Genomic DNA, 25,916 nt, shown 5'->3' on the forward strand with positions numbered 1-25,916 from the left:
ACGGCCTCCATACATACAGTATCCAAACACAAACCTGCTCTTTGTGGCACATTCTTTGAATAAAGAAGTATTATTTTTCCACTGAGAAAATAAAGAATCAAAAGGAGGTTCACAGAGTCCCAGAATGGTTCAGATTGCCAGGGATCTCTTGGTCCATCTGCTCCAATCCCTGCTCAAGCAGAGATACACAGAGTAGGGTGTCCAGGCCTGCATCTGGGCAGCTTTTGTTCCAAGGAACAGCCTCTGGGCAACATGTACCAGCGCTGCATCACCAGCACAGCACATAGAAGCTTCCTGGTGTTCAAAGGAAACCTTCTTTGTTCCAGTTTGTGTCCACTGCCTCTTGAACTGGCACTTGGCACCACAGAGAAGGGATTGGCTCCATCCCCTTTGCACCTTCCCTTCCGATATTTATAGACAATATGATACCATAGAATCACAGAATGGCTTGGGTTGGAAGGGACCTTAAGGTTCACCCAGTTCCAGCCCTCTACCATGGGCAGAGCTGCCAGCCACCAGATCAGACTGTTCATGGTCCCATCCAACTTGGCCTTGAATGCATTCAGTGATGGGCCATCCACAGCTCCTCTGGGCAGGCTGTTCCAGTGCCTCACCACCATCTGCATAAACAGTTTCTTCTTAACTTCTAACCTAAATTTCCCTTCTTTTAGTTTAAAGCCATTCCCCCTTGTCCTGTCACTATCAGACCACGTAAAATGTCAGTCCGACTCCTGCTTGTAAACTCCCTTCAAGTACTGGAAGGCTGCAGTGAGATCTCCCTGGAGCCTTCTGTTCTCCAAGCTAAGCAAGCCCAACTGCCTCAACCTTTCTTCATAGGAGAGGTGTTCCAACCCTCTGTGGTCCTCCTCTGGACCCACTCCAACAGCTCCACATCCCTAATGTACTGGGGTCCCCAGACCTGGATGCAGTAGTCCAGGTGGGTCCTTACAAAGGCAGAGTAGATGGGGACAACCACCTCCATCACTCTGCTGGCCACCCCTCTTCTGATGCAGCCCAGGATACAGTTGGCCTTCTGGTCTGCAAGTGCACACTGCTGGCTAAAGTCCAGCATTTTGTCCATCAGGACCCACAGGTCCTTCTCCACAGTGCTGCTCTCAATGAGTTTTTTGCCCAGTCTGTTGCACTCATAACTGGGATTGCCAAAAAGAGATCCCCAAGCTTCCTCTTGTTCAGGCAGAACAGTCCCAGTTCTCTCAGCCTTTCCTCACAGAAGAGATGCTGCAGTCCCTTCCTCACCCCTCCACTAGGCTGTTTTCAGTATGTCCATGGCTTTCTTGTACAGGACATAGGACTGCAGGTGTGGCCTGGAGTTAAGGAACTGTTGCTATAATGTTGATAGAAAGCAAGCCTCATTTAATCACTAGATATCTTAGAGCCTAATTCTGTCCTGTTGTATTACACACCGAACAAAAAAGATGGAAAGCTGAAAAACCCAGTGACCAGTGTGATGGCAGTAAGTACCAAAGCTTTATTTAATCAGCCGTTTGATTTTATTTTTTTGGTAGAGATGCTGCTGATCCCTGAGCAGGCCGAGGCAGCCCCCATGCCTGCCCCCCGCTCGGCTGCACTGGCTGCTGCCTGTCGGTTTGTCTCAGATTCATTCCTGGGACTCCGCCCATTCTTTTCAGGATAATTTTTGATCCCAAATACTCAAAAACTCTTTTAGGTGCATATTTTTAAACAGCATCTGTGGGTCCTGTTTCCTTTAGCGGCCCTCGGCGCTTCACTCCTCCTGCCACAGCAGCGCCCTGCTCCCTCAGGCTGCAGTCCACCCCGCCCTGCACGCCCAGGGTTAAACCGCGGCTCTTTGTCTTCGGCTCCTCCTCCTTCCTCTTCCTCTTCTAGCAGCCGCTGCTTCAGAGGCCCCACGGTTAGGCTCCGTAGCCCACCGCCTCAGAAGCCTTCAAACAGCCCGGGTCCTACCCGCGGCCCGCGCTCCTGCTTCGGCCTCCGCCGCGCGGGGCAGGCGGCGCGGACAGACAAGATGGCTGCGGCCAGGCGGGGAGGTAAGGGCGGCCTGCGGCGGGGCGCGGCCGGCAGCGCGGCTCCTCGGGGCCGGGGCCGCGAGGGGAACTGGCCCGGGGCCGCGAGGGGAACTGGCCCGGGGCCGGGGGCTGCGGCGGGAGGGACACAGCCCAGTGCGGGAGCGACCGCGGCCCACCAGGCCCAGACCTCCCTCACTTACACAGTTCAGAGCCCCTGCGGGTTTAATCCGGTGGTGGCTTTCATTCAGCGACGAACGTGCTCGGTGTTTTTACTTGACTGCTGAGGTGTTCAGCACTGAAGATAAGAACGTATCGCTCTAGTCTGATTTAGATTACAAAGTATGTTTGGAAAGTAGGCACTTCGCAAAATTCCCTGTTAGGTCTATATAAATTAGTTTATATAAAGCTTTTACTGTTATTAATGGTTTTAAGATTATGCACACTGGCAATATTATTTTATATATACACAGCAAACTACTAAAACTTTTGACTCTGGCTGTGCAGAAAAGAAGTTTTGTCTGTGTGATGATTGTAGTGTAAGTTGGAAAAGCTAACAGGATGTTTGGAGGACTGAGAAGGTAAGACAGTTTAACTTGATGCTGTATCTTACTGGTTATGGCCTCCAAAAGTACAGCAGTGCAATGGCAACTCATGTTTCCCTCCTGACATGAGGGAAAGCGATACTGCATTTGCACATAAGGCTTGCATGCCACAAAAGGCTTCTACCCTACTCATTTTTACTTAAACTTACTAAGAGGTGACTGAAGTAGGGATAAGAGCCTTACTTCGCTCAATGCGTGTTTTTCTATTCAATAAAGCTAGAGAACTGCTTGATGAGGATTAGTCTTATTTCCCACTTTTTGAGCAACACTGTGTGTTAATGAAACTGTTTTTCCTGTTTTCCCAGGCGGCACAAAGAGATAATGGGATTTTCTATGCCAGCACTAAACTGAGACTAAGCTTCAGCCTTTTATATTATTTGTTGAAAAAGGAAGCTGCACTACCAAAAGCAGATACCTATGAAGTGCTTGACTGGGAGGCTGTGCCTCTCTCTGAAGGAATAACTCCTACTTCAAAAACTTTACAGAATGCAAACTCAAATCTTTTAACGTTGTATTTTGCATAGCAACAATAAAACAGTGATTGACTTTTCCAGAGTTGTGACTTGAATAACTGGGGGGAGGGAAAGGTAAGGTTCATACTGAAGTACCCAAAAAATGTGTTGTTTTCAAATTTAAATTTTTACTTTGATATACATAAAAACCATAGAGATCAACTTTTTTTTTTTTTTAAGATACTCAGTAAACTAAAAATTATGAGTGGTGCTTAATGCAGAACCATTCTTTTCTCAGCTAGAAATAGATGTCTTCTGAAAGTGTGAAGTTATTAATGTAATGGCAAACTAAGCCAGTAATTCATAGCTGTAGCTAAAATTGTGAAACAATAGCTACTTACAAAAGCAAGTGGTGAACTGACTTTAATGAAGCAGTACTGCTACAGGCTTTCAGAGTGCTTGTAGCTGTATCACTAACTGTACACAGCTATCAAGTTGTTATAAAAAAGTGTGCTTTAATGATTTAAATAACACAGAATGAATATGTTGTCTTATTAGAATCTGAAGATACAGTAACATAAGTAGCTAGCAAACTGTCCTGGTTTTACTCAATGGTGCTTGACAGTTGCCTGCATGATCCAGCTGGATGATCCATCTACAAGTTCCTCTTAACTTGTACAAGTATCAGAACTGTAACACGACTAAAAACAGATTAGTTTTTCTCATTTTAGAAGAGCACTCATATCCTGCATATGCACAAGAGAGGATCAAGAAGCACACTGCTAAAATTTATAATAATTTATTATGTTTAGGAACAGTGAATAAATACCAAGCTGTTAGCTTCAGTTTGGCAATCCTTTCCCATCAAAGATATGTTGGTTGTTGTTGCTTTCTTTTCTAGCAGAAACTCCATTGCCAGCAATGGATGCATCAGAACAAGAAGTTAATAATACACATAGGACAGCAGTTTTCTAAACATACCTCCTGTTTTAAAAGGCATGATGCAGATTTACTAAGCAAGTTTCAAGCAAATTCTTCACAGAAGAAAATTTTTGCTACAAGCTGTCCTCTGAACATTGTTTTCTTCACCAATGTTTGTTGTTTATTTCATGGAATACAGTATTTATTTCTAAACAGTACCAATGGATCATTAAAAAACATTTTTTTTCCACTGAAGGTAAGCTGAGACTTGACTAGTAGACTGCATGAATTTAAGAGTGATGTACCTCTTGCTGAGCAGTTCAAGACAGTCATGAATAAACATACAAGAGAGGAAAAGGCAATACAACCTTCTGTTCATTGCGCTTACTGAGGTGAAGGAGTGTTTGTTTCAGCTTCCTTTGAAAACACTGTTCAAAAGTTAAAAGCATCGTTAAATTTAACAGATGTTTTGACTTTCCATGAACATTTTTGGTAAAAACAGAATTGAAGAAACTTCCTGCTCATGATGAGATTCATCTTCAAGTACTTAAGGTTGAATATCCCCTATGTTTCATTCATTTATTAAAAATGTGTTTTTATAAAAGCATGAAGACTACAGAAAACCAATTAACATACTTGAGTTAATCTTGCATATTTTTTTTCCACAACTGTATTTTACATATCACCAAAACTCTGCTTTAGCAAAAGAAAAGAATAAAAATAAATTCTCTCCCAACTATTTACACGCCCATCAGGTATTACCCACCCTGATGTGGAACCAGATACTTCACTCTACAGTCCCCCTAACCCAAGGTGTACTCTTAGGTGTATCTTTTTGTGGTTTAGGTTCTTGAAAGTTTTCAGCGAACCTTTCTCTTGCTTTATCCCAGTTCTTCTTATTCTTGCTGGGGATGATCTGAATATCTTCAATCGAGGTTGGTCTACTTGTACCCAAGCCTGCATGCATCTTGTGTAACTGAAGGTGGATCTATCAAATACATTAAGGATTGTTTTAACTGTTTGTAAAGTATTCTAAATACTTAAAGTCATAGTTCATAATACTAGTCTTTTCGTCTCCTCCATGAAATTCTGTTAAAGTTCTGATTTACATAGAGCACACATTAACATCTAAAATATTGTAATTTACCTAGATCATCTAAAGTATCATTAAGGTGTTAAATCAGAATCTACAATCTAGATATTTGTGACTTCAGCCAGTTTTTCCTCTCATTGGTTCACTGCCTAGTTTGAGTTTTGTGCTACGTAACTTTTAGAAATAATCCTACCATATACCAGTCTTGAATTCAGATCACTTACATCGACTTCAATTTTCCTACAGACTTTGCAATCAAACTCAAGATGATTAATCTAGTATCTCTCATCCCTCGTTCAGTTTCCTAACAACCATGAATATTACTGCCATTTTCCACTGAGGTGATAAAACCACTGAAGAATTTCAGAATACTTCAATGATAAAAAGTAAAATTGATCTGAGATTAATCCTACTAAGATTATTCCCTCCCACCTAGGATTTTGAAATGTTTAAAGTGAATCATGGCTTATAACTAGACATTTTGCACTGCAAATGCATTTCTAGTCTCTTTGTACTCTAAGCAAAAATTAGAGACACTTACTGGGTCCTTCATACCACCACCATCCTTGCCCAGGCCTTCTCCTTTTTTCCATCCCATTTTCTCCAACATTTTGTGTCCTTTGTTGCTGTCGCTGATTTCACTGTAAAGAAATTTTAAAGATGACTGATAAGCAAGAGTTAAAGTATATGCTCTCTACTCAAATACTGAAGGACCGAAATGTTCATGCATATGCAGCTCTAGAAACCAGGACCCCACTACTCTTCCATCAAGAGCTACCCAGAAAGCCCTACTGCCACCTTTTGCAAGTTCTTGAACATTCCACTCAGTTTTGCATTCCTCTGTACAAGGATATTCAGTGCTCAAGAGTGTGCAGAAAAGAGCAACAAAGCTATTAAAGGACTTGAAAACAAAACTTAGAGGAGAATCTGAGGAAATTGGGGTTGTTCAGTCTGAATGCCAGAAGGAGACCTCAATTGATCTCCACAACTATCTGAAAAACTGCAGAGGATGTTGCTCTTTTTTCTCAGGTGACAAGTGATAGAATGCAAGTTGCACTACAGGAAGTTTAGATTGGAAATTAAGAATTTCTTCAGAGCTGATGGTTCAGTTCTGTAACAGGCTGCCCAGCTAAGTGGTGGAGACCTCATCCTTGGAGGTATTTAAGAGATGTGCAGACAGGGCACTAATGGACTTTGTTTAGTTAGGGGACTTGGTATGGCTGGCTGAGGGTTGGACTTGATAATCTCGAAGGTCTTCTCCAACCTCCATGATTCTGTGCTTCTTTTCTCATAAATATATTTGGTTCCCAAAGCTATCCCAAGATTCTGGTCAATGCCAACTTTCTTAAAACACTTTTTAGACTGCTGACTTCAGGACCTACAAGATACAGCATAGGTGGGTGGGAATCAACTGCACTAATGAGAAGGCAGGATCACTACTTCCCCACCAAATCATTCTAACATACATTTCATCATCTCACATTTCCTTTTACTAACTTACAAGTACCTACAAGATCATGTTTCTTTAAAACAAAACAGCAACTAGAGAAGCAAAGGAATAATTAAAAAGGAGGATTAAAATAAGTGTCATTTAAGAGCTATATACATGCATATGCTATGAAAGGCTGGATATTGACAGTTGAAAGAAATTACGCAGGTGAAAAACATGCATATGTGCTAATGCTGGGACTGGACAAAAAAATGAGGCTATTCAAGGTGTCAGAGGTGTCAGCAGTGCAATTGCTGAGTTCCATATCTTTTGAGTTGGTAAGAAAGCGATTTAACCATCGTAACAGCCAAGCTGAATTCTGTACAGGAAAGCAAGGAGTTAATAGCATATGAACTGGGAAGTGAGAGTAACTAATTTCTAGTTCTCCTGACACACTGTATACAGGTAATTCATAAGCTAACTGTATCCTAACAAGTAATTGATATTTAGTGTAGTTTTGTACAATTCATCAGAGGACTCAGAGTTTGTTTGTTTGTTTTAACACTCAAACTTACACATGTACAGAGGCTGGAGTATCTCCTCTCTGGAAAGTTCCTTCACTTCCAATGGTCTCTCTGCGTTTTCCTGCTCTGTCTTTGTACTTTGGATTCTTCACTGCTTTGTTGTCTTCATACTCTGTGTTCTTTACAAACAGATTAAAGAGTATTTAGATTGTTTATTTCTGATGATCTCACTGCTCTGTCTTCAGAAGTTTGTAAATAATGATTTACTGTATAAATGACATGCTTGAGGTAAACCATCAGACTCTGAAAGCTTTCTTTATTCACTGAAATTTATGGCTTAAAGTAGGAGTCACAGAGTAGATGTAGACCTCAAACATTTAATTTTCTGTTAACTCACCTGTAAGCCATATTTTACCCGTATTTGTTTTAATGCTTTTCTTCTGACTAACTCTCTCTCTTCTTTGCTAAGTGCTGGGCAAACTAAAAGGAAGAGCACAGGATGTAATTTATGATTAATAATGTAACATTCTTTTCCAATATAAGACAAAATTTTATTTTAAGATTATTACACAGACACATGCCAAAAAGAAAATACATTATCATGTATTGCAGAGCTATTCTCAATTGAGAAGGAAGTCATACCAAAACTATCTAATTTTTTATTTATAAGATAAGGAGTAATAGTAATAATAAATAATAATAAAAGACTATATCTAATGATAACATGACTAACCAGAAGATTCTTTTTTCTTATCCAGGCGAAGATGTGCTCTGACTTGACCTGGTTCACATCCATCACAAGTATCACTGCCAGGATGTATATGAAAAGAAAGCACAGTTTCACCAATCTTCACTTCATCGCCATGCTCCAAGATGTACGGATCACATTTCATTTTAGGCTACAGCAAAAGGAAGTTTTGGCAGCCATGGTTATTAGCTAGTCATGCAGGGCACCAATGCTATTACATGAATACTGCTTGTAATTTACTGAAAAAGTCTGAAGTAACAAATGCAGGCAAATATTTAAAATACAGTGGGTATTTCACTCTAGGAACTGTAACCATAGTAGATTTTTTCTAGTTCTTAACACAAACACAAAATATTAAAAGTGGCCCTAAAATATGAAGGAAATCAAGGAACAACAATGTTATTAGCAATTTGCCATTACATTTTTTTTTAAATAACCGCATGATTACAGTTTTCTGCAATGTATACAGTGTTGTAACAGCAAATACTCACCTGTAAAATCTGATTTCCATTAACAACTGTTCCATTCTGACTGCCTTGATCCACAAGAACATAATTTTGCAAATCATGGTCAAAATATACTTCTGCATGGAACTGATAAATAGAAGACTTAAGTGAAATGTTCTCATTAAGCAAATACTTCACAGTTTAAATGCTATTTTAAAGTAAGATTTCAGAATGTATATGGGAGCCTCTTCGCTGAGTGGCTTTGGTACTCAAAGTTAACAAAACATTCTAAGCATTTTGAAATGTAAATGAATGGGTTGCAACATCACAAGCTAACACGTTCTATTAATAGTCTGTTTTGACCACAAACTGTCTCAGTACTGAAAAAGCACGTACTTCCTGTTTCAGAAAGTATGCTTTACTTAAAGGATTGAAAGACACAGCAATAAACAATTTTTAGCTGTTCCTATGAATAAATGAAATTTTTTCCTTGTAAGGTATGTTATAGCACTCTCAACTTTGCTCTTTCTGGAAGGCATCAAGAAGACATTTGGAAAAACGCAATTAAAAAAAAAATCTGATCTCAGTTTACAGGTTCAGGTTACTTTCATGTCTGAAATAGCTGTAAGTGCCACAATTGTGTAAATTTCACATAATTCACTTTCACTTGCATCTTAATGCTCAGGGTAGAATCACTATCCATTATTTCCTGTTCATTTTAGGTAATTTGATAAGTGGACTATCAAAGTCTAACAAACCAATTTTAAAAAAATCTACTGCAATTCTATATGGATATGGGTCCCGTGTCCAGACAGAACAGAGAAAACAAAACTCACAGGCTTCCTGAAACATAGGAACCAATTTACAAATAAATACATTACCTTCACAAATGGCCACTATGCAAACTAAAATATCTTTTGCAATCTAGTAAGACTCACAATAAAAACAGGGAATCTCCACAAGTGATTTTCAAATTTGACAAACAAAGCTCTCTTTTGCTATAGTAGTGAAAAAACACAAATCAACCTGTGAAGAAAGTCCTAACTTACAACCAAATCCCTTCTTATTTAAGAGCAGGTGCTACTTGCTAGAGCAGCTGCTGTATTCAGTAAGTTAAAAACTGTATTTTGGAAATTTATGCTACTCGGTTTACAAGAGGAATACCCCTGTAATAGCAGAAAGATCCACCAGATAATCTGTTAAATATTTTTAGTTCTACCTCTGTTTTACTGAGCAGTATGAACCCAAAGTACTTCTGAACATGCTAATTCTGCAGGGAGTTATTTATTTAAATCTCACTTTACATTTATGAAAAGTTAATGCCAAAGTGGTCCACAGCTATCAACTATGAGAAGTGATGTAGTAGTTAAGTAGATAAACCGGTAGTAACTTCTGGTTTCTAGAGATATCATTTATCTTCATGTGTGTGCCTCTTCATTTGCAAAGTGAATAAACTTCCACACACTGTTATTTTAATGAAAAGTATTTCAAAGCAACTTCGGTATCTATGAAAAACTGGTAAATATTGTTAGCTATGCTAAGAAGCAACAGAGAAAATATAAAAACTCTTTGGCTGTTTTATAATCCAGTTTCAAATACAAGCCAGAAAATGTCATTAATAGCAGGAAAAGATCTTCTCTAAAAAATTTTCAGTATAAAAATGTTACATGGCTTATTAATCAGAACCATCAGCTGGAACAGACACAGTAAACCTTATTTAAGATACTGCATTTGCAGTCTTTTTATAAACTTTTTTGTTTAGATATTTCTATAAACTTACATTAAATTAAGAGAGCTATATTTATGGTCTGTGTTGCAGTAGTTAAAAAACTTGAACAAATAATTTATTTTTAATCCTTCTTAAGTACAAATAACATTCCATGACAATGTCATTTAAAAATATTGTTATATTTTCAAACGCTCTGTACATCACTTACATTCATACAGCTGCCTTAAAAATAAAACACAGCCAGTTTTTCTAATGTCAGCTATAAGGATTGGAGTTTTCTACACCTAGCTCTAACTTAGCTGACACCAATGTTTTACAATACAATCAATACCTAACACAACCACCCATTTTCCTCAAGTTCAATAACTAATATATTCAGGATTCAAAGTATAATTATTTACTACATATTGAACTGTGCATTACTAAAACTCCAACTAAATTAAAAGAAAAACACGAAAAACAACAGCAAACCTTTGCTTTTCTAGAATATGAAATCAGACTGCTGTTTACACTATATTTCCATACAGTAAAATACTGTATGCTTTCTTTTTTCCCAACTTTGTTGCTAAAGAAGTGACTAAAATCACACTTTTAAAAAAAAAAACAAACACAAAGAAGAATCCTCAAGATTTGGCAAAATGTAAAGCTAAGAAACAAAGCTTTATCCAGATGTAGATCTACATTTTAGCAGAGAGAAACTGGAGTTACCTTACTGACTCCAACTTCCGGAATTTGAAGCGTGTGGCCTACATCTTTTTCTCTGAAAAATGAAGTCAAGACATAGATTGTGACAAAATAGCAATAGCTCAAATAATGGCTTAAAAGGGTAAATTTCAACTGAACCTTAATATTATGCTTTTCTTCTGCACTATCTGCAAGCTTTACACACACAGAAGTACCATCTTATAATATACACAATGTATGGCCTTACTTCATTTGCTTTCAGCCTTCTATAAACTACACAGTAATATATGATAAAGCTACATATTTAATTTTTTATCTATAAACTTGACCTTACTATGTAAACTTTTCATTTCATTCAAGGCCTGGAAATACTAGTCTGAACACTGCATCTTCAAGTTGTGCAGTGAATCTTGGCATCAGTGTTCTAGTCTGAAGTTGACTTCTTCATAGCATTAGACAAGTTATAAAAGCAACAGATATAAGTTATTACAAATTATTAAAAATACAGATTTTTCATTCAAAGATACTGAGAGGGATGATGAATGGATTTACCTGTTAGTTCTTAAACTAGGGAATGAAGAAACAATACAGCTACTAAAGGAACTATATGGAAACCAAAGAATTTTCAACGGTTGAATTTCACATAAATGTGTCTAGAAAACTCCAGATATAAGTGCAAATCAAAATACGTATCAGCATCCGATAAAAGCAGTTGAAAATGGGCAAAGATTTCAGTAGACACTGAAGAAAGCATTAATTCATCATTAAATTCATCATCACTATGATGAAACCTGATTTTGTTTTAAATATCAGAACTTAAAGAATGCATGGAGGTTAGCAAACAATACAGCTTATTATTTCAAAGTGGTGAATCAAACCCTATTGGGATTCACATGAGAAGCCCAAGTTATGCTTCCTTGTGGCTGTATTATTGAAGGAGTTATCTTAGTGGCACAGAAATAACGCATACTTACTACTACCTTAACTTCTAGCTACGTTGCCATTAGGAATTAGTCAAAATACCAAGTTACCATGACTGCTGAACTACATAGAATACATATGCTGTTATCACGGTGTCATGGTTTTACGATTTTTGTTATCAGTATTCCACATCATAACATCATGTAAAGCGCTGGGAGTTAAAGAGTTAATGCTCCACTTCCACGGACTGCCAATTTTCCGGGTACTTGGTTCTCAGGAAAGAAGAACTGCACACCCCAGAGGACTCTGCGTTCCTGTTTTCTGTTCAGAGGGAAAGATACAACTGCTCGGGAGTCACAGGACTGTCTCTTTTTTTGCTGCCCATCTTGGCAGTGCGTGCTCCCTCGCCATCTTGCCTTTAGCTCTGGACACTCTCTCTCACATTTTATTTATTATCCTCAATTCCAATTATATTGTATTCTATTGTGTTATCTTGCATTCCAATATCCTATTTATTAAATTAACTTTCCTCCTCAGATTGTTGCCGCTGTTTTGTTTTTAGGTCCATCTCCCAGCTCCCTACCCTTTCCCCTTTTTCCTGGGGTGTTGGTCCATGGGACACCCCCTGTACCATTAGTCACAGAACTGGGCTGAACTGGCCCGTTGAAATCCCCCCATCCCCCTCTTTTTCGCACCGGGGGGTCTACTGTCCCCATCACGGACACAGATAGATCTACAGATAACTACATGACACATAGCAAATACAACATTATGTGACATGGCTGAAGTTTCTTACTGTGGGCTAACCTTAAGTCCGTAAACCTCACAACTGCTGCAGGCTAGAGGACAAGCAGGAACAACGGGGACAAGCAATCCTCAGTGCCTTATGTTGTTCTGAAAGCCAGTACAGCTTCAGATATAGGTAACAAATTCCACTTAGTTTTACCTTCCAATTGTAGCAGGTTTCACAGCTGTGATAATATAAAGTGATCCGGTCTGTAGAACTGGTGATCTTATTACAATGACTCTGATACAAGGAGGCCAAATCTTTTCTTCTTCTACAATTGTAAGAAAAAAAAAGTTACTACCAACAATTTTACTCCTGTAGTCCATAGTTTTCTGATAGTAACTGATACATACTCTGCAGTTTTCTGGCACAATCCTATGTAACTTTCAGAAAAATAAGCGTATAAGTACATCTGAGAGAAAACTTTGATTAGACTATTGTTTTAAACTTTTGTGCCTCCACACTAAACTATCAGTCCAAAAATAATTCCCCTTCTTTACATGTCTATAACTGCTTACGTACAGCCATAAAATATAAATAAATGCACAGAATTTATTAGTATCACCCATTAGTCAAAACTAGAGTGACTGACCAAATACTCCTCGAGAAAAGGTCACATCACAAATCTCATGCAAATAAAACTTTGTATTAGATAATTTCTGTCAAATGCATTTTTATTGATTATACTCTTACTATCTTTAAGCGTAAGTAGAGGCAACACATGAGCCTACAGATGCATATTCTCTTTTCCTCATTGTCTGTCAATTAATATTCCAACAGGTGTATGAATTCCGTTCTTGGAAGTATATTGGCAGCAACAGTTTCCAATGGTCTCAGGTGGGAACACATTGGCAAGAATGGAAGACAGTAGATAAAAAGTTATGAGAAGAGATACCATCTTCATTTTTGAGTGTTTTGGCACTGCAGTAGATTTTTAGAAAATTAGTACGAGAAAGCATGCCTGCTAACATCAGCATTCAGAATGGCACTAATCACTCAGAATTGGAGTAGTGAGTAAGTGAAGGAATAAAAGCAGAAGAAACAAACTTGACAGTTAAAACTCTGAGCAGGGCCCAGACTGCAGTATAGACTTATGACTTGCAATATCCTTTGCATGTACCAGTTGTTAGTATCAATCTTTCCACATTTTCTCACTCTCATCTTTAGAAGACACCACTCAGTTGTTAAGGTCTTAAGATCCTAACACTATTTGGTGCAGAAAAAACATACATGTTTTTCTCTCTATACCTATTTCTTACACGTTGCCACTAGAATATACACAAAAGATTTCAAATACTACTGAGTACTCCTTTTCACCACAATAGATTTCATCTTTCATTGAATTATATGTAATTGTTTATGAACACCATTAGAAATACATGATTTAGTGACGGGACTTGGTAGGTCAAGCTGATGGTTGAACTTTTCTAACCTAGATGATTCTATGAAATACCATACATTAATTGAAAAACTATTTCACAGAATTACTGCGAGGTCTGCACTAGAATCTTTAATTTTAGCAATAGACTTTCTTTTCTCTTGTCACTATCCTAATGTAAACAAGTTTATTCTCCTGCTGAGGTTTTCACATAAGCCCAGGCAGTTACAGCTCTAACAGCTTTTACAAATACACCACTAATTAGTTCCATCTACATTGCAAATGAAAATAAAGAAATACTGGTAATATATAATGCTTTTTACCTCGAAGTATCTCAAGTCAGATGCTTTTATTTATTATTATCCAAACTGATTTGTATTTTTTTCTTAATGGGAACTTGGAAAAATACAGTAATATCATACAACAAAGGCACAATAATTCACCTTCATTTTCTGAATCTTCTGAATCATTGGCTTCTTCACTTGTTACTTCATCTGCACTGCTATAAGGTTCACGTTCAGAATCTGTAATTTCACCTTCTTCTGGCTCACTTTCTGTGTCTACTGTTCTACTGTCATCTGTATATGCTGCAGTATCTGGTGTACATTTGTGTGAATGAGAATTCATACTGTCTGTAGAAGTTGATTCTTTGGCTGCTAGACTGTTTCGTATTTTTGTGTCCATTTTTGTCTTCTTTCTTGCATTAGGAGACTCTTCTTCTTCAGCAGAACTAACTTGCTCAGTAGTGGAAAAGCAATTCAAACTGTTAGATGATTTCTGCTCTTCTGTGTCCATATCCTGGAGAAGAGTTATAGAAATCACACTTGAGGAAAGTTGTATTCTTTACAGATCGAGTCTAAGTCCACTATCAGCCTGGAATTAAATTCTTCATTAGCAATTTTTTAAAAATTATTAAGAAATGCTTACATTTCAAGAAGGTTTTGCACATTTCATGTCCCAGTAGATATAGCTAAGACCATCTTCTACTTGATAAGTGTGACTACATTCCTTTTCCAATCTCCACTTAACTCTTTCCACTTTTCTTACAAAAAAAAAGTTACAATTCTTGTTCTTACTTTCAGACTTATAAATACCATTGACTAATTTCCAGTTTTGCTTTTATGACTCTTCTGTCCCTCTATAACACAATTCTTGCAACTTGTTTTAAGCTTCTTTAATCTTCAATGTATTTTCCTCCTGTTTTTTCTCTTCTTGCTTTTTTTCCCCCCAGAATGGTCCCACATATCTGGAATGCCCACCCTTTTTTGCCTAATGATTGGCTCTTGCTCCTTTCAAAATTGCAACTTAAACAAAAAACTGTGAAGATCTTCTAAGTGTGATTTGTGTTACGTAGAGCAGGTTCTACTAAGAATCCATTTTTGACTGCAACAAATATCTCCACAGATCTCTGGCAGATAGATTATTACAGATTTTTCCACCATCACTTAATTTCATGGGCAGAAAAAAAGACCAACATTTTTGAATTGAAAAGAAACTACAAAGTTTTACATCAATTTTGCTAGAGTACCTTGAAAATGTAATTCTAAGTTTGGTAACCTGGATGATCATCTTTAAAAAAAAAAAAGTAAGTGAACACAAACAGGAGAAGGGAGAAATTACATCAGATTTTGTTGTGGAATTATTTGCCTTTTTAGATTCAGAATTAAAGCATTCAATTGCCCTGAAGTATACCGAAATTTGCAATGCAGGTAAAGTAAGAAAAAAAGTTGACTTTTTCAGGAAGTTTTTGCATAGAGTATTTACATTTCAAGATACATGAATTAACGTGTATGTTAATACCATGGAAATTAAAGCACTTTACCAAGACAAAATGTGGAATTGACTAATTTTACAAAAACTTATCAGTGACACAGTTATAAGACAAATACAAGAATTCATCTCAGCCCAGCCGTCAAGCTATTGCTTAGGATTTTAAAGCATGCTTTTGAAACACATTCATTAAGACAACAAATAGTAAATGACCTCATGTTTTACCTGAAAGAATGCCGGTTTGCATTTGCCCTCCTACCTGAAACCCATAAGCACTATAGCTAGCAAGGAATAGGATTACAAAGCCACTGTCCATGTTGTTTATTTTCACTGATACAGTAATCTGGCCAAAAGTAAGTGTCGCACAGTTCATCCATATCACAGGCTTGTTTCACTGTCTGTAACATCCCCTAATGAGGTGAGATTGACTGAGAAGACTTTAAACTAGTATTGACAGGGGAAGGGGATAATACTACGTGCACTGAGGTTAAGCCAAGCAATGGTACAGCACCATCTGAGGGTGACAAGCCTAATGGTAGCATCAACGCTGCTCCAGGGAGTTCAGAAAGAAACACCTGTAAAGCTTGTATCCCAACGCATGCTGTATGAGGAACTAAATGGGATGAACTGGAAACTTTGGTCCTTTCCCAAAGCCATGGTATCGCTGGTATTAATGAGACTTAATGAGTCCCATGACTGGAGTGCTGTGATGGAGGGCTATTGGCTGCTCAGAAGGGATAGACACAGCAGGTGAGGTGGTAGTGTCACACTGTAGCTAAGGGAGAGATTAGACAGGACAGCCCTTGCCCTTAGGGATGGTACAGTAGAGAAGCCTCTGGATGAGGAATATGAGTATGGATAGGAAAGTAAATATCGTGGGTGGCCACTGTCAACTGTCCACCCAGGACAATGGCATAGATGAGCTATTTTATAGGCAATTAAGAAAACCGTGGAACTTGTTGCCCTTGTTCTTATGGGAGATTTCAACTTCTCAGACATAAAATGGGAATATCATACTGCCACAACAAGCAACTCTGGGAAATCCCTAAAGCATGCTGAAGATAACTTCCTGTTACTAGTACTGAGTAAGCCAACTAGGAAAGGTGCCCTCCTAGACCTGTTGTTTGAGAACAGGGAATGCCTTGTGGGACAAGTGACACTAGGCAGCTGTCTTGGCCACAGCCAATCATGAAATAGTTCTTTATTAACAGGAGAAAAAAAGGTCAGAATTGACACCCTGGACTTTGAAAGAGCAGACTAAGTTTCTCAGGGAGCTAGTCAGCAGTGTCTCCAGAGAATCCATTCTAGAGGGTTTGGGTATCCACAGGGGCTAGTCACTTGTCAAGAACCACCTTTTAAAAGCCCAGGAGCAGGCCATCCCACTGTGCCACAAATCAAGCAAGTGGGGCAGAAGACAGGCCTGGATGAACAGTGAGCTGCTTCTGGAATCAAGGTAAAAAAAACCTAAAGTGCATGATCTCTGCAAGCAAGATCTGACTTCACAGGAAGAATACAGAGCTGTACTTCACATGTGCAGGGAAAAAAGACAACAAAAGCAAAAGCTCAACTTGAGTTAACACTGGCCATTGTGGTATCAGACAACAACAAAAAAAGGTTTTTTCCAAGTACATCAACAGCAAGAGGACATCAAAGAAAAACACTGAACTGATTCTTGAAGTGAATGGTTACCTAACAAGTGACAATGAGGAAAAGGTGGAAGCATTGAATCCAGGATTTAATGACAGTGACAGACCTTGTACCCCAAGAACTACAGGCCTGTTAGTCAAACCCATTTCCCTGGAAAACCTACAGAGAAGACTGTCCTGCAAGATAATGAAAGGCATTTAAAAAACAAAGCTATTATCAAGCATAGTCAACGTGTCTTAAGTTACTAATCTTAAACTTTCAGTTGAGTTCCTGAAATATTCTAGCTATAAATATTTTTAGAAATCCTTGTACAATCTTGAGGATCTTCAAACTGCACTCCCAAAGACTGTGAATTTTGAGCCCTTTAATGATTCAAAATTCATGCTTCAATCGTGTCTAAACATTAAGCCTGGGACTACTGAAAGTATTTGGCAGCGTCTCTTACAGAAGAAATCCTTTTGTTATATATGACCACTAGTAATAACACAGAACAGGTGTAGCATACATGAACATGCAACAGTGTGGACAGCTAATAACTTGCCTCCTTATAACCACTGCTTTTAAAGAAGCAAGTAGAATCAACAGTAAACAGAATATTCAGCAAGTTTCACACTGAATGACTTAAATACCAGCAATGTACTTCATTTCTCAATAACAAGATGTTTAACTCATCTTCATAAACTTGTGATACATAACAAGGATGCAAGTACATGAATATTATTAATAGTAGTGGTTGCATCCTGAACCTAGACATTCTTTTTTTTATATTTTTTTGCTTTGCCTAATATCTAAACAGTCACTAGACTGATCACAAGTTGGACAGAGACTGCCTCTATACCATTCAGCTTTGAAAAACTGTATCACTACATGATCTCTGCCTTTTCCTCTTACAGCCTATGAGTCAAGCTGAGAGGTGGGATGAAGCTAACCCACAATATACTACTATCTCTTAACTACAGGTTGAATTGGTTCTTATTTCTGCATTCCTGACAAAGACAGACAAAAACACAAGTGAAGTAGTTCAGGATCAGCAAATTGTTTTCATGTATCCTGTGGAAGGAACTGATGGTTTTGCTTTCTAAAGAACAGGCCACAAAATACACAGTCAAAGACCTCCAAAAGTGTCTTCTTACATACATGAATAATCATGTGTTTTTAATTACGTATTCAAAACGTTTACAACATTTAACTATACTTTTTTGTGTGACAGACAATTTGCTCTTTCCAAGAAACTTCCATTTTTCCGTATTACACCTGAGCTACATAAATGCTCATGCAAATCTTGGGGATGCCTTCAAATTAGAACTTAAATTATTTTGCGTATAAATAGTGTAGCTCTAAGAAACATTTCCCAATAACTCTCACTCACATGACTAAGCTTTCACTTGCTAACACCATTTCACAAGTACTCCAGTTACCATCTTCCACTCTACACAATACTGGAAGTTCCAATACAAAAATCCAACAGAAAACCATAAAGGGAGTAAAGCTCTTCCTGTATTATGAAGTCACCTTACACATCAGTTGGAAGCTCTGAAACACTGAAAGCACAAATTTGCTTACCTAAAGAATAGGTAGTGCAATTAGTCAAGACATCTCATGTTAAAATAGTGATACCAAACAGGTGTTTCCCCAAATATTCAGAATGCCATCAAAGTTTTCTTCAGATGTTTTACTTATACAGTGTTCCAATTTTCCTTTTTTAACTTTTTAGATAAAGTGGTGTTGATCAAATTAATGGAAAAAAATTTAGTAGTTTCTTTTTGGAAATAGGCATCTAAACATCAACTAGCAGATACTTTTTCCTCTTAATATATAAATCAAGGTTAAAGGTAAACATCCACAGACTAATGTGTTTGGTGTCTCAACTCTACCTTTACCAGAAGCTGCCAATCCAAAAGAAGAAATCTTCAGACTAGCCATGGTTTCTGTCAACTGACGTACCTAAAGATGGGATGAATATCAGCAAAAAGTAAACTACATGTGATAAAAGTAAAAATCACTGTTTCAAGAGTTATATGGGAAATACTACTATCAAAGCCTTGTCTCTTGTACAGAAGTAATTAGGACAGATCCTTAATAGTAAAGAATACAGTGGAAGTTAATTTTGAGCACCACACTAAAATAAAATCCAGACGGTAGTCAAGAATAAACTGAAAAAATTATGTATGGAAAAAATGTCATAGGTCAGAGCCTATCAACAGCACCTAAGCTTTGCTATGTGCCACTCAAAACCCTAATCCAGCAAATAAAACTACATGATGACCACTGCATGCAGTCTATTCTCCATCTAGTATGAAAATGTGAACCCAGATAGTGGATCAGAGGTCATATCGTATCTTTCATGCTCCCCTGTGAGGTTTTTTGTTGTTCATTTTCTTTTAAATGTTTTTTAAACTTCTCAGAATTTACTTAAAGATTATTTTCTTACAGGAAGCAATTGCGGTAATTCTCAATCAATTTTTTTAGCCTATCGCCACAGAAAGAAAAAAGAACTAAGGCCTTAAAATTCCAAGTATTCCACAAATCCCTCTTAAGCAAGCTGTGGATAGTCTAAATTCTACATTCTGTCAAACACAACACCTGATTGTCTATTAGAAGCAATCATGTGGGCAGCAAGCTTACAGTCCACAACTTGAAGTAAAACTATTCATAATAAAGAAGTTTGACTTAAAATAATCTCTACATAAAGTTCTTAATAAATTAGGAACACTTCTCAGAAGACACTAACTATACGAGTTTTCCCCCCCTTCTTTTTTGCTATTGGAAGTACATTCATTTTTCACAGAGGATCATTAATATTTTCCTGTGTGGTAATTTGGCTTGTTAAAAACACAAGAACATTCATTTAACTATTAAAGTAATTTTATTCTTTAGATTCTCCGATTTATATTGCTTTTTCACAAACACCGCAATAATTCTGGAGAATAATTTTTGTTTCTGTAGTGCTAATCATCCTAATATATTATTTCTAAGTAAGCAGCATATGTAAGATAGTGAGCACACCAAATACCTCCCAGTAGCTACAAACTAAATTGCAACTTATTAAAAAAAAAAAAGAAAAACCCAAGAAAAAAACCACTCCTTCCCGTCACCAGAAACAGGAAATTATCTGCTTGATGGTTACTCATTTTTAACTTAAAGAGATTAACTCTTTTTTAAATGGATAGTGTAATTTTTTTTTGTAAAAACTGTATAGCTACCAATATTATATATATACAAATATTTTCGGTGATTAAATGTACAACTACTAAACTTCCTTACTGCTTGTATATAGCTTATAAGTAATACCGAATATCTATCAATAGTTGTTTACATTTAATCCCCTAACTGCAAAAGAAAGCAAGCAAGCTTAACAAGTACTTGTGTACTTCAAGCTTTTTATCCACGGCTCACCGTCTTCTTCAGTCTCGCATGCATTTTCTTATAAGCATTCTAATCTTAACTGGGGAACAGTGTCCAGGTATATTGTAACATTCCCAGAATTAGACTCTGGTACTGCTTTATATATCACTGATAGCCCTTCACAAACCAGGCAAAAAAAAAATTATTCTCCTATTTGTAATGGTTGTGAAAGAAAAAAAAAAAAGACTAAGATGTCCAAGCAATTAGTTAATGTTCAGAGGCATTAGAAATGACCCTAAGGAGCTTTTTGTTTTTTTCCAAAGTTAAAGCAGAGTAATTGTCAAATTGAATTATTTCATTAAAAACAAAAAACAAAAATAAAATAGGAAGCACCACAGTTTCTATGACACAACCTTTGACTCACTGTTCACAGATGCACAAATCTACGTGCAAGAGAACATATGTAAACAGTTTTCCTGTTAGCTTTTTGGTTAAAATGAATTACTTCACAAACAAAGCTAAGTACTCAGTTCTTTATCAATAAAACTCATCAGCAAGAGTGGATGTTTACCTCCTACCTTGTGACTGTGCGAACTTCACAGAAAAGATTTCTTAAACAAAGTGAGTTGAAGGCAAGTAGCTATTTGCAATACAGTTGGGTGACAGAAGCAGATGGGGATGGGATCCCACAAGGTAGCCAATGTTATTTTCTACATTAGAGCTATGTATGTCACAAAACTTTTAATATATTTGTACATTGAGGTCAGTTGAAAAATCTCACCACAGAACTAAATTTAAGGGACTTACTAATTGCACTATTTGATGAAGGCTAATTCCTACAAGTTCTCCAACTTGTTCTCCAGACACATGATGAAGTTCTGGATTAACAATGCCTTTTGAGAGTTTTAGTTTCAGTATTTGCTCACAGCATGTCCAGAACTTAGATGCTAGTAAAACTAGTAACTAGCTTCAACTGCATTATTTCCCCATATCTAAACAATCATTACACTCAGCATTGCTAAGTATCTATCCTAAGATTTTGAAGAGGAATGGCCTACGTGAAGTTATCATTAGCCACAATATAAATACAAATTCTGTAATTGACCAACTACCACTATCCATCTAACATACCTTCAACAGTTCTTAATTTAAGTTTCCATTTTCAAATCTTTCTGACTACCTGAACTCTGCAAACACAATTTTAAGCTCTGTCCTGATGCTACATAATGATTAGGTATGTTTGTATATGCTTGTATTCTACGTGATTCCTTCAGATTTCAACAAAACAGCTGTGCTAGAATCTCTATAATGAGATTATGCAATGGTTAAAGCAGTGGCTTTAAAAATGCAAACTAAGGAAGCCCTGCAAACCAAAGATAACAATACATTCAATTAAATCCTAATAAAACAAATCTGTAGAACAGCAAAATATAAATTTGATTAATCAATAACAGCATTCATTAAGAAAAGGCTTCATGAGTTTTAATACGCATGTGACAACAGACATTTTTTCAAGATACCTACTAACTGTACTATTTCATATACTTCCTTAGCAATCAGAAGAGAATAGAAATGAAGTTACATTTTGTAACTTAAAATACAAGTTAATTACAGTCAGCACTCACTAAGATTACAGTTTGTTTATATGCCACGGACAACAAAAATGTATTGATAAAAAATATCAATAGAAGAACATATTAAAGTAATCAGAACTTCACAGACATTTCATCAGTTTCAAATGATGGCAGGGATATAGTGAAAACGTCAATGCAATCAGCTTTGGAGTACAGTCACAGAGAAAAAGTGGTGGGTCTCTACATTTTCAAAACCTTCCTTAATTTTTGGATTCATCACATGAATTTAAAAAAAGAACAAAATCCAAAAATCAAGACACTGAGAGGGTACACTGAATTTGATACAGAAACAGTCCACATAGCAGCCTAACTTCATCTCAGAGTGTTTGCTAAAGAACTTCACTGACACTGAACTTTAAAGATCTACACAGTTATATTTTAATGAAGTAACACTGAAAAGTGAGGGAATCCAAGTTTAAAGTTTCATCCTTAACAATTCAGTGAGAAAATTTTAACACTAGCTACATCTAAGCAACTTTTCTTATGTGGTTCAAAGACATCTGACTCTTTCAGAAAACAAGCGTACATCCTCTAAACACCAATTCCACAACCTCTAAGTTTCACAACGAAAAAAACCAAAATAATAAAGGTTTTGCATTTTTTTTCCCCTAGCAGTTCTGAAGTTACCTTATACTCATTTGCAGCAGTCCACTCTGGTTCTTTTCTCTTCTTTTTCCCTTTCTTGTCCTTGGCATGCTGAGAACCAGAAGTCTGATAAGACTGCAGATCCACTCGCGAATGAAACTGGTACCGTCCGCTTTCCACATCACAGTAGTAATAAATTCCAGTTGCTGGATCATAATATAGTTGATTCTCCTTTATAAGAAAAATAAAGAATAGCATTATCATTTCTTTGAGAGATACGGTGTACAAGAGAACACCAACTAAGAAAGTACCACACACACCTTTTGTTTTTGGATTTTTTTTTTGTTTATTTAAAGAAATACTCAAACCTACTGAAGAACTAGAGTGCTTTGATCCTTGCTGGTTATGTGGTAACATGACCACATCCATATGTGGTAACACTGCTACTGTTGCAGCTTGAGACTTAAATAAAATGTAAATAACTATAGAATAAAACTTAAAACCAAACAACTAGTTTTGTTTATTACGGGCACATTTGTTTTTAAAATGAGTTACATGTACACTACAAACAAAACCTGTTTTCAGAAGAGTAGGTTCCACTGGAATTTGTTACTGTTTATACTTGTATCTATATATCCAGGTACATACACATGCATCTCACTGGACAAGAAGAGAACTCTGAACAGTTCTCCGATGAAACACATACTGGAGAATATAAACATTATGGAACTCTGATTTAAGCCAGCTTGGATCTTAGCTCTCTGCTCATACCAACTTTTACAAAAACATTTGCAGTAGCAAAAAAATGCCAAGCATTTTGAAAACGACACTTACCGAATTATAGTAGAATCCAGTGCTATGGTCATAATACAACCCCGTATTTTCATCATATATAAATCCAGTCTGTGAAACAGCAGCTTCTGCAGCAGCTCTCAAGCTCTCTGCCAAAGAACCTTCTGGTACTGAAGTATTTTCTGCTTCCTAAGACCAGAAAGTAAGAAACTGAATTTTCTTCTGAAAGAATCTCTTTGGTTCTTTGCACTTCACAGTGCGCTACTTTAAACAAAATATTAGTCCTCTATTGACTTGATTGCTTAAGGGACTACTAGACAAGAACATAAAATTCTGTCATTTACTGCTATAATTCCTATTGATTATAATAGGACCAACTTTTCACCCCATATCTTTTATTTTTTTCCCTGTTCCTTTTCAAACGTGGTTCAGGGCAACAGGAAAAAAAACGAAAAGAAAAAAATCCTACCAACTTTCTTCTATTTTACCTACTTCCTCTTATGGAAGAGGAAACAAGGGGACCTCAAGTGAAATTCACCATGGCTATATTAAATGCTTTCTGCTGATAAAAAAAAGCCAGACTTTTAGTGCTTCTGACCCATACTGGACATCTGTTTTAGAATGTCAACACTTTTTCAAGCAAATCTAGGACTAATATTACACTGAATACACAAAGAACTCAAAGCACAAGAAAGTCTGCTATCATTATTACCAGATCATCACAAAAGAGATAATTTCACAAACTAACTTAAACAATGAATGAACAACTATTAAATGAAATTAAATACCAACAGATTTCTGACTTCAAAATTCAGAAAACCCCACACAGTTTTATAACCTGTGAATTCTGGATCAAACTTTCCTCTTCTCCACCTTCAGCAACTTCAGTGCTATTCACCCTTAAAGGGATATTAGTGTCCACCTGTGATTCCTCTGTAAAATCATGCTCAGTGCCTTCAGTCCCATGATTGTGCTGCACTGGTAGCTCAGATGCATAGTCCTGAGCATCAGTGTGATTATAATAATTTTCATAGTAGTAGTAATCTGCACGGAAAAAAGTTGAAGATACACAAATCAGCAAAGCAACATTTCACACAAAACAGCTCCAAACTAACTGAAAATTTAAGCACAGAAGTAGTCTAACAAAAATCCATTAAGTCCTGCCTGCATGTGTTATTCTACTTTTACTGAACATGTGTCTTGTTTTAATATATTTTAAGAATTGGTACAACATATACCTGTATAATGCTGGAGATTACTATGCATCAGAGTAACGTGGCAAAAATCTACATACAGTACATGTTACACTTAATCCTGCTCTAAGAAGTAATGCATGAATAAATGGGAAACAGTCTGAAAGCTGATGTTACTGAGCTTAACGCAGCTAAGGACAGGGACTTGAAATGTGTTTTATATAAAACAAATAAAAGCAAACCAAAAACCCAAGATACCAGTTCACAACAGTGTTCTAGATCAGCACCCAATACCCTCTCTACCTGCTTGTGACCACACATAGTCCTCGGTTTGTACTTCTACGCTAGATGTATCTTTCTCCTTCCTATTTTGGATTTCCTTAGAGAGCTTTTCAACCTGAAAGAAAAATGGGATATTACAGAACACAAAGATACATGCCAGAAAAAAGCACCCATCCCATTTTATTTCCTGTAACTCAGTCAAACACAGTTGCTTTCTAGCCACTTCAGTCAATCTTTGTTTAGCAGGAGATAATTTCCTACATAAACGGCTGCCATCATGAAAAACACTTCTGCTAGAGAAAGGGATGCTAGTAAAGGCAAACTCGGAGAAGAGAACACTCAACTGAGGTTACTTCTAAGGAACTGAACTGCAAGCCGAATGTCAAGCAAAGACTCCACGCTGTGTTGAATGAGCGTGAGTCTGATCAAACTTTTCTATTTTCCCATAAGCACCGGTGGGACAGCTCCGTTCCTCCTTTCCCTCACCAAGCTCCTCTCTTCCCGCTAACGCCATTTCCCCCTCAGACTGGGGAAACACCTTTGTGGCTCAGAGGCCTCTTCCACCCCGCCGCCCACACTCCGGAGGAGAGCCCCGGGCCCTACCTGCCGCCGCAGCGCTTCGCTGCCGTCCCGCGCCTCGCGGTACAGGCGCTCTGTGCGCCGCAGCCGGCGCAGCGCCCGCTCCAGCTGCCCGCGGCAGGCACCCAGGTCCGCCTCCAAGGCCGCCACCTGGTCCCGCAGGGCCCGCACCTCGCCGCGGGGCGGGGAGGCCATGCCCGCCCGCTCCTCAGCGCCCGCCCGCCGGCCGCCGCCACCCGGCGCACGGCACAAAGCGGCGGCCGTGGCCCCGACCGCCGGCCCCGGCCATGGCGCCCGACCGGGCGCGAGCGCACCAACGGCGGGGTTGCGCGCCCCTCACGAGCCTGGTCCGATGGCGGCGCCGCGGGA

General features: G+C 37.9%; 1 protein-coding gene and 1 long non-coding RNA gene across 4 annotated transcripts; one reads left to right on the forward strand and one right to left on the reverse strand.

The window, feature by feature from the left end:
- Positions 1,483–8,807, forward strand: LOC110389582. Of its 2 annotated transcripts, XR_002433305.1 has the most exons (4): positions 1,483–2,027; positions 2,914–3,195; positions 3,962–4,237; positions 7,786–8,807. It is a non-coding gene; the product is annotated as an uncharacterized LOC110389582 (long non-coding RNA). The 2 variants fall into 2 exon arrangements; XR_002433306.1 differs by lacking the exon at positions 3,962–4,237 and having other exon boundaries at positions 1,493–2,027.
- AGGF1 (angiogenic factor with G-patch and FHA domains 1) lies at positions 3,844–25,767 on the reverse strand. Of its 2 annotated transcripts, none has more exons than XM_021380255.1 (14): positions 25,572–25,767; positions 24,990–25,083; positions 24,332–24,537; positions 23,536–23,682; positions 22,744–22,932; positions 19,012–19,081; positions 12,502–12,613; positions 10,659–10,710; positions 8,267–8,368; positions 7,761–7,926; positions 7,425–7,507; positions 7,079–7,206; positions 5,616–5,715; positions 3,844–4,969 (listed from the first exon to the last, which is right to left on the reverse strand). In XM_021380255.1, exons 1-14 carry the CDS (start codon positions 25,740–25,742, stop codon positions 4,769–4,771), a joined length of 1,821 nt encoding a protein of 606 aa, XP_021235930.1. In that variant the 5' UTR covers positions 25,743–25,767; the 3' UTR covers positions 3,844–4,768. The 2 variants fall into 2 exon arrangements, with proteins under 2 accessions (XP_021235930.1, XP_021235929.1); XM_021380254.1 differs by lacking the exon at positions 19,012–19,081 and adding an exon at positions 14,164–14,518 and having other exon boundaries at positions 25,572–25,766.

The sequence above is a fragment of the Numida meleagris genome, chromosome Z, assembly GCF_002078875.1.
Source record: "Numida meleagris isolate 19003 breed g44 Domestic line chromosome Z, NumMel1.0, whole genome shotgun sequence".
NCBI classification, from domain to species: Eukaryota; Metazoa; Chordata; class Aves; order Galliformes; family Numididae; genus Numida; species Numida meleagris.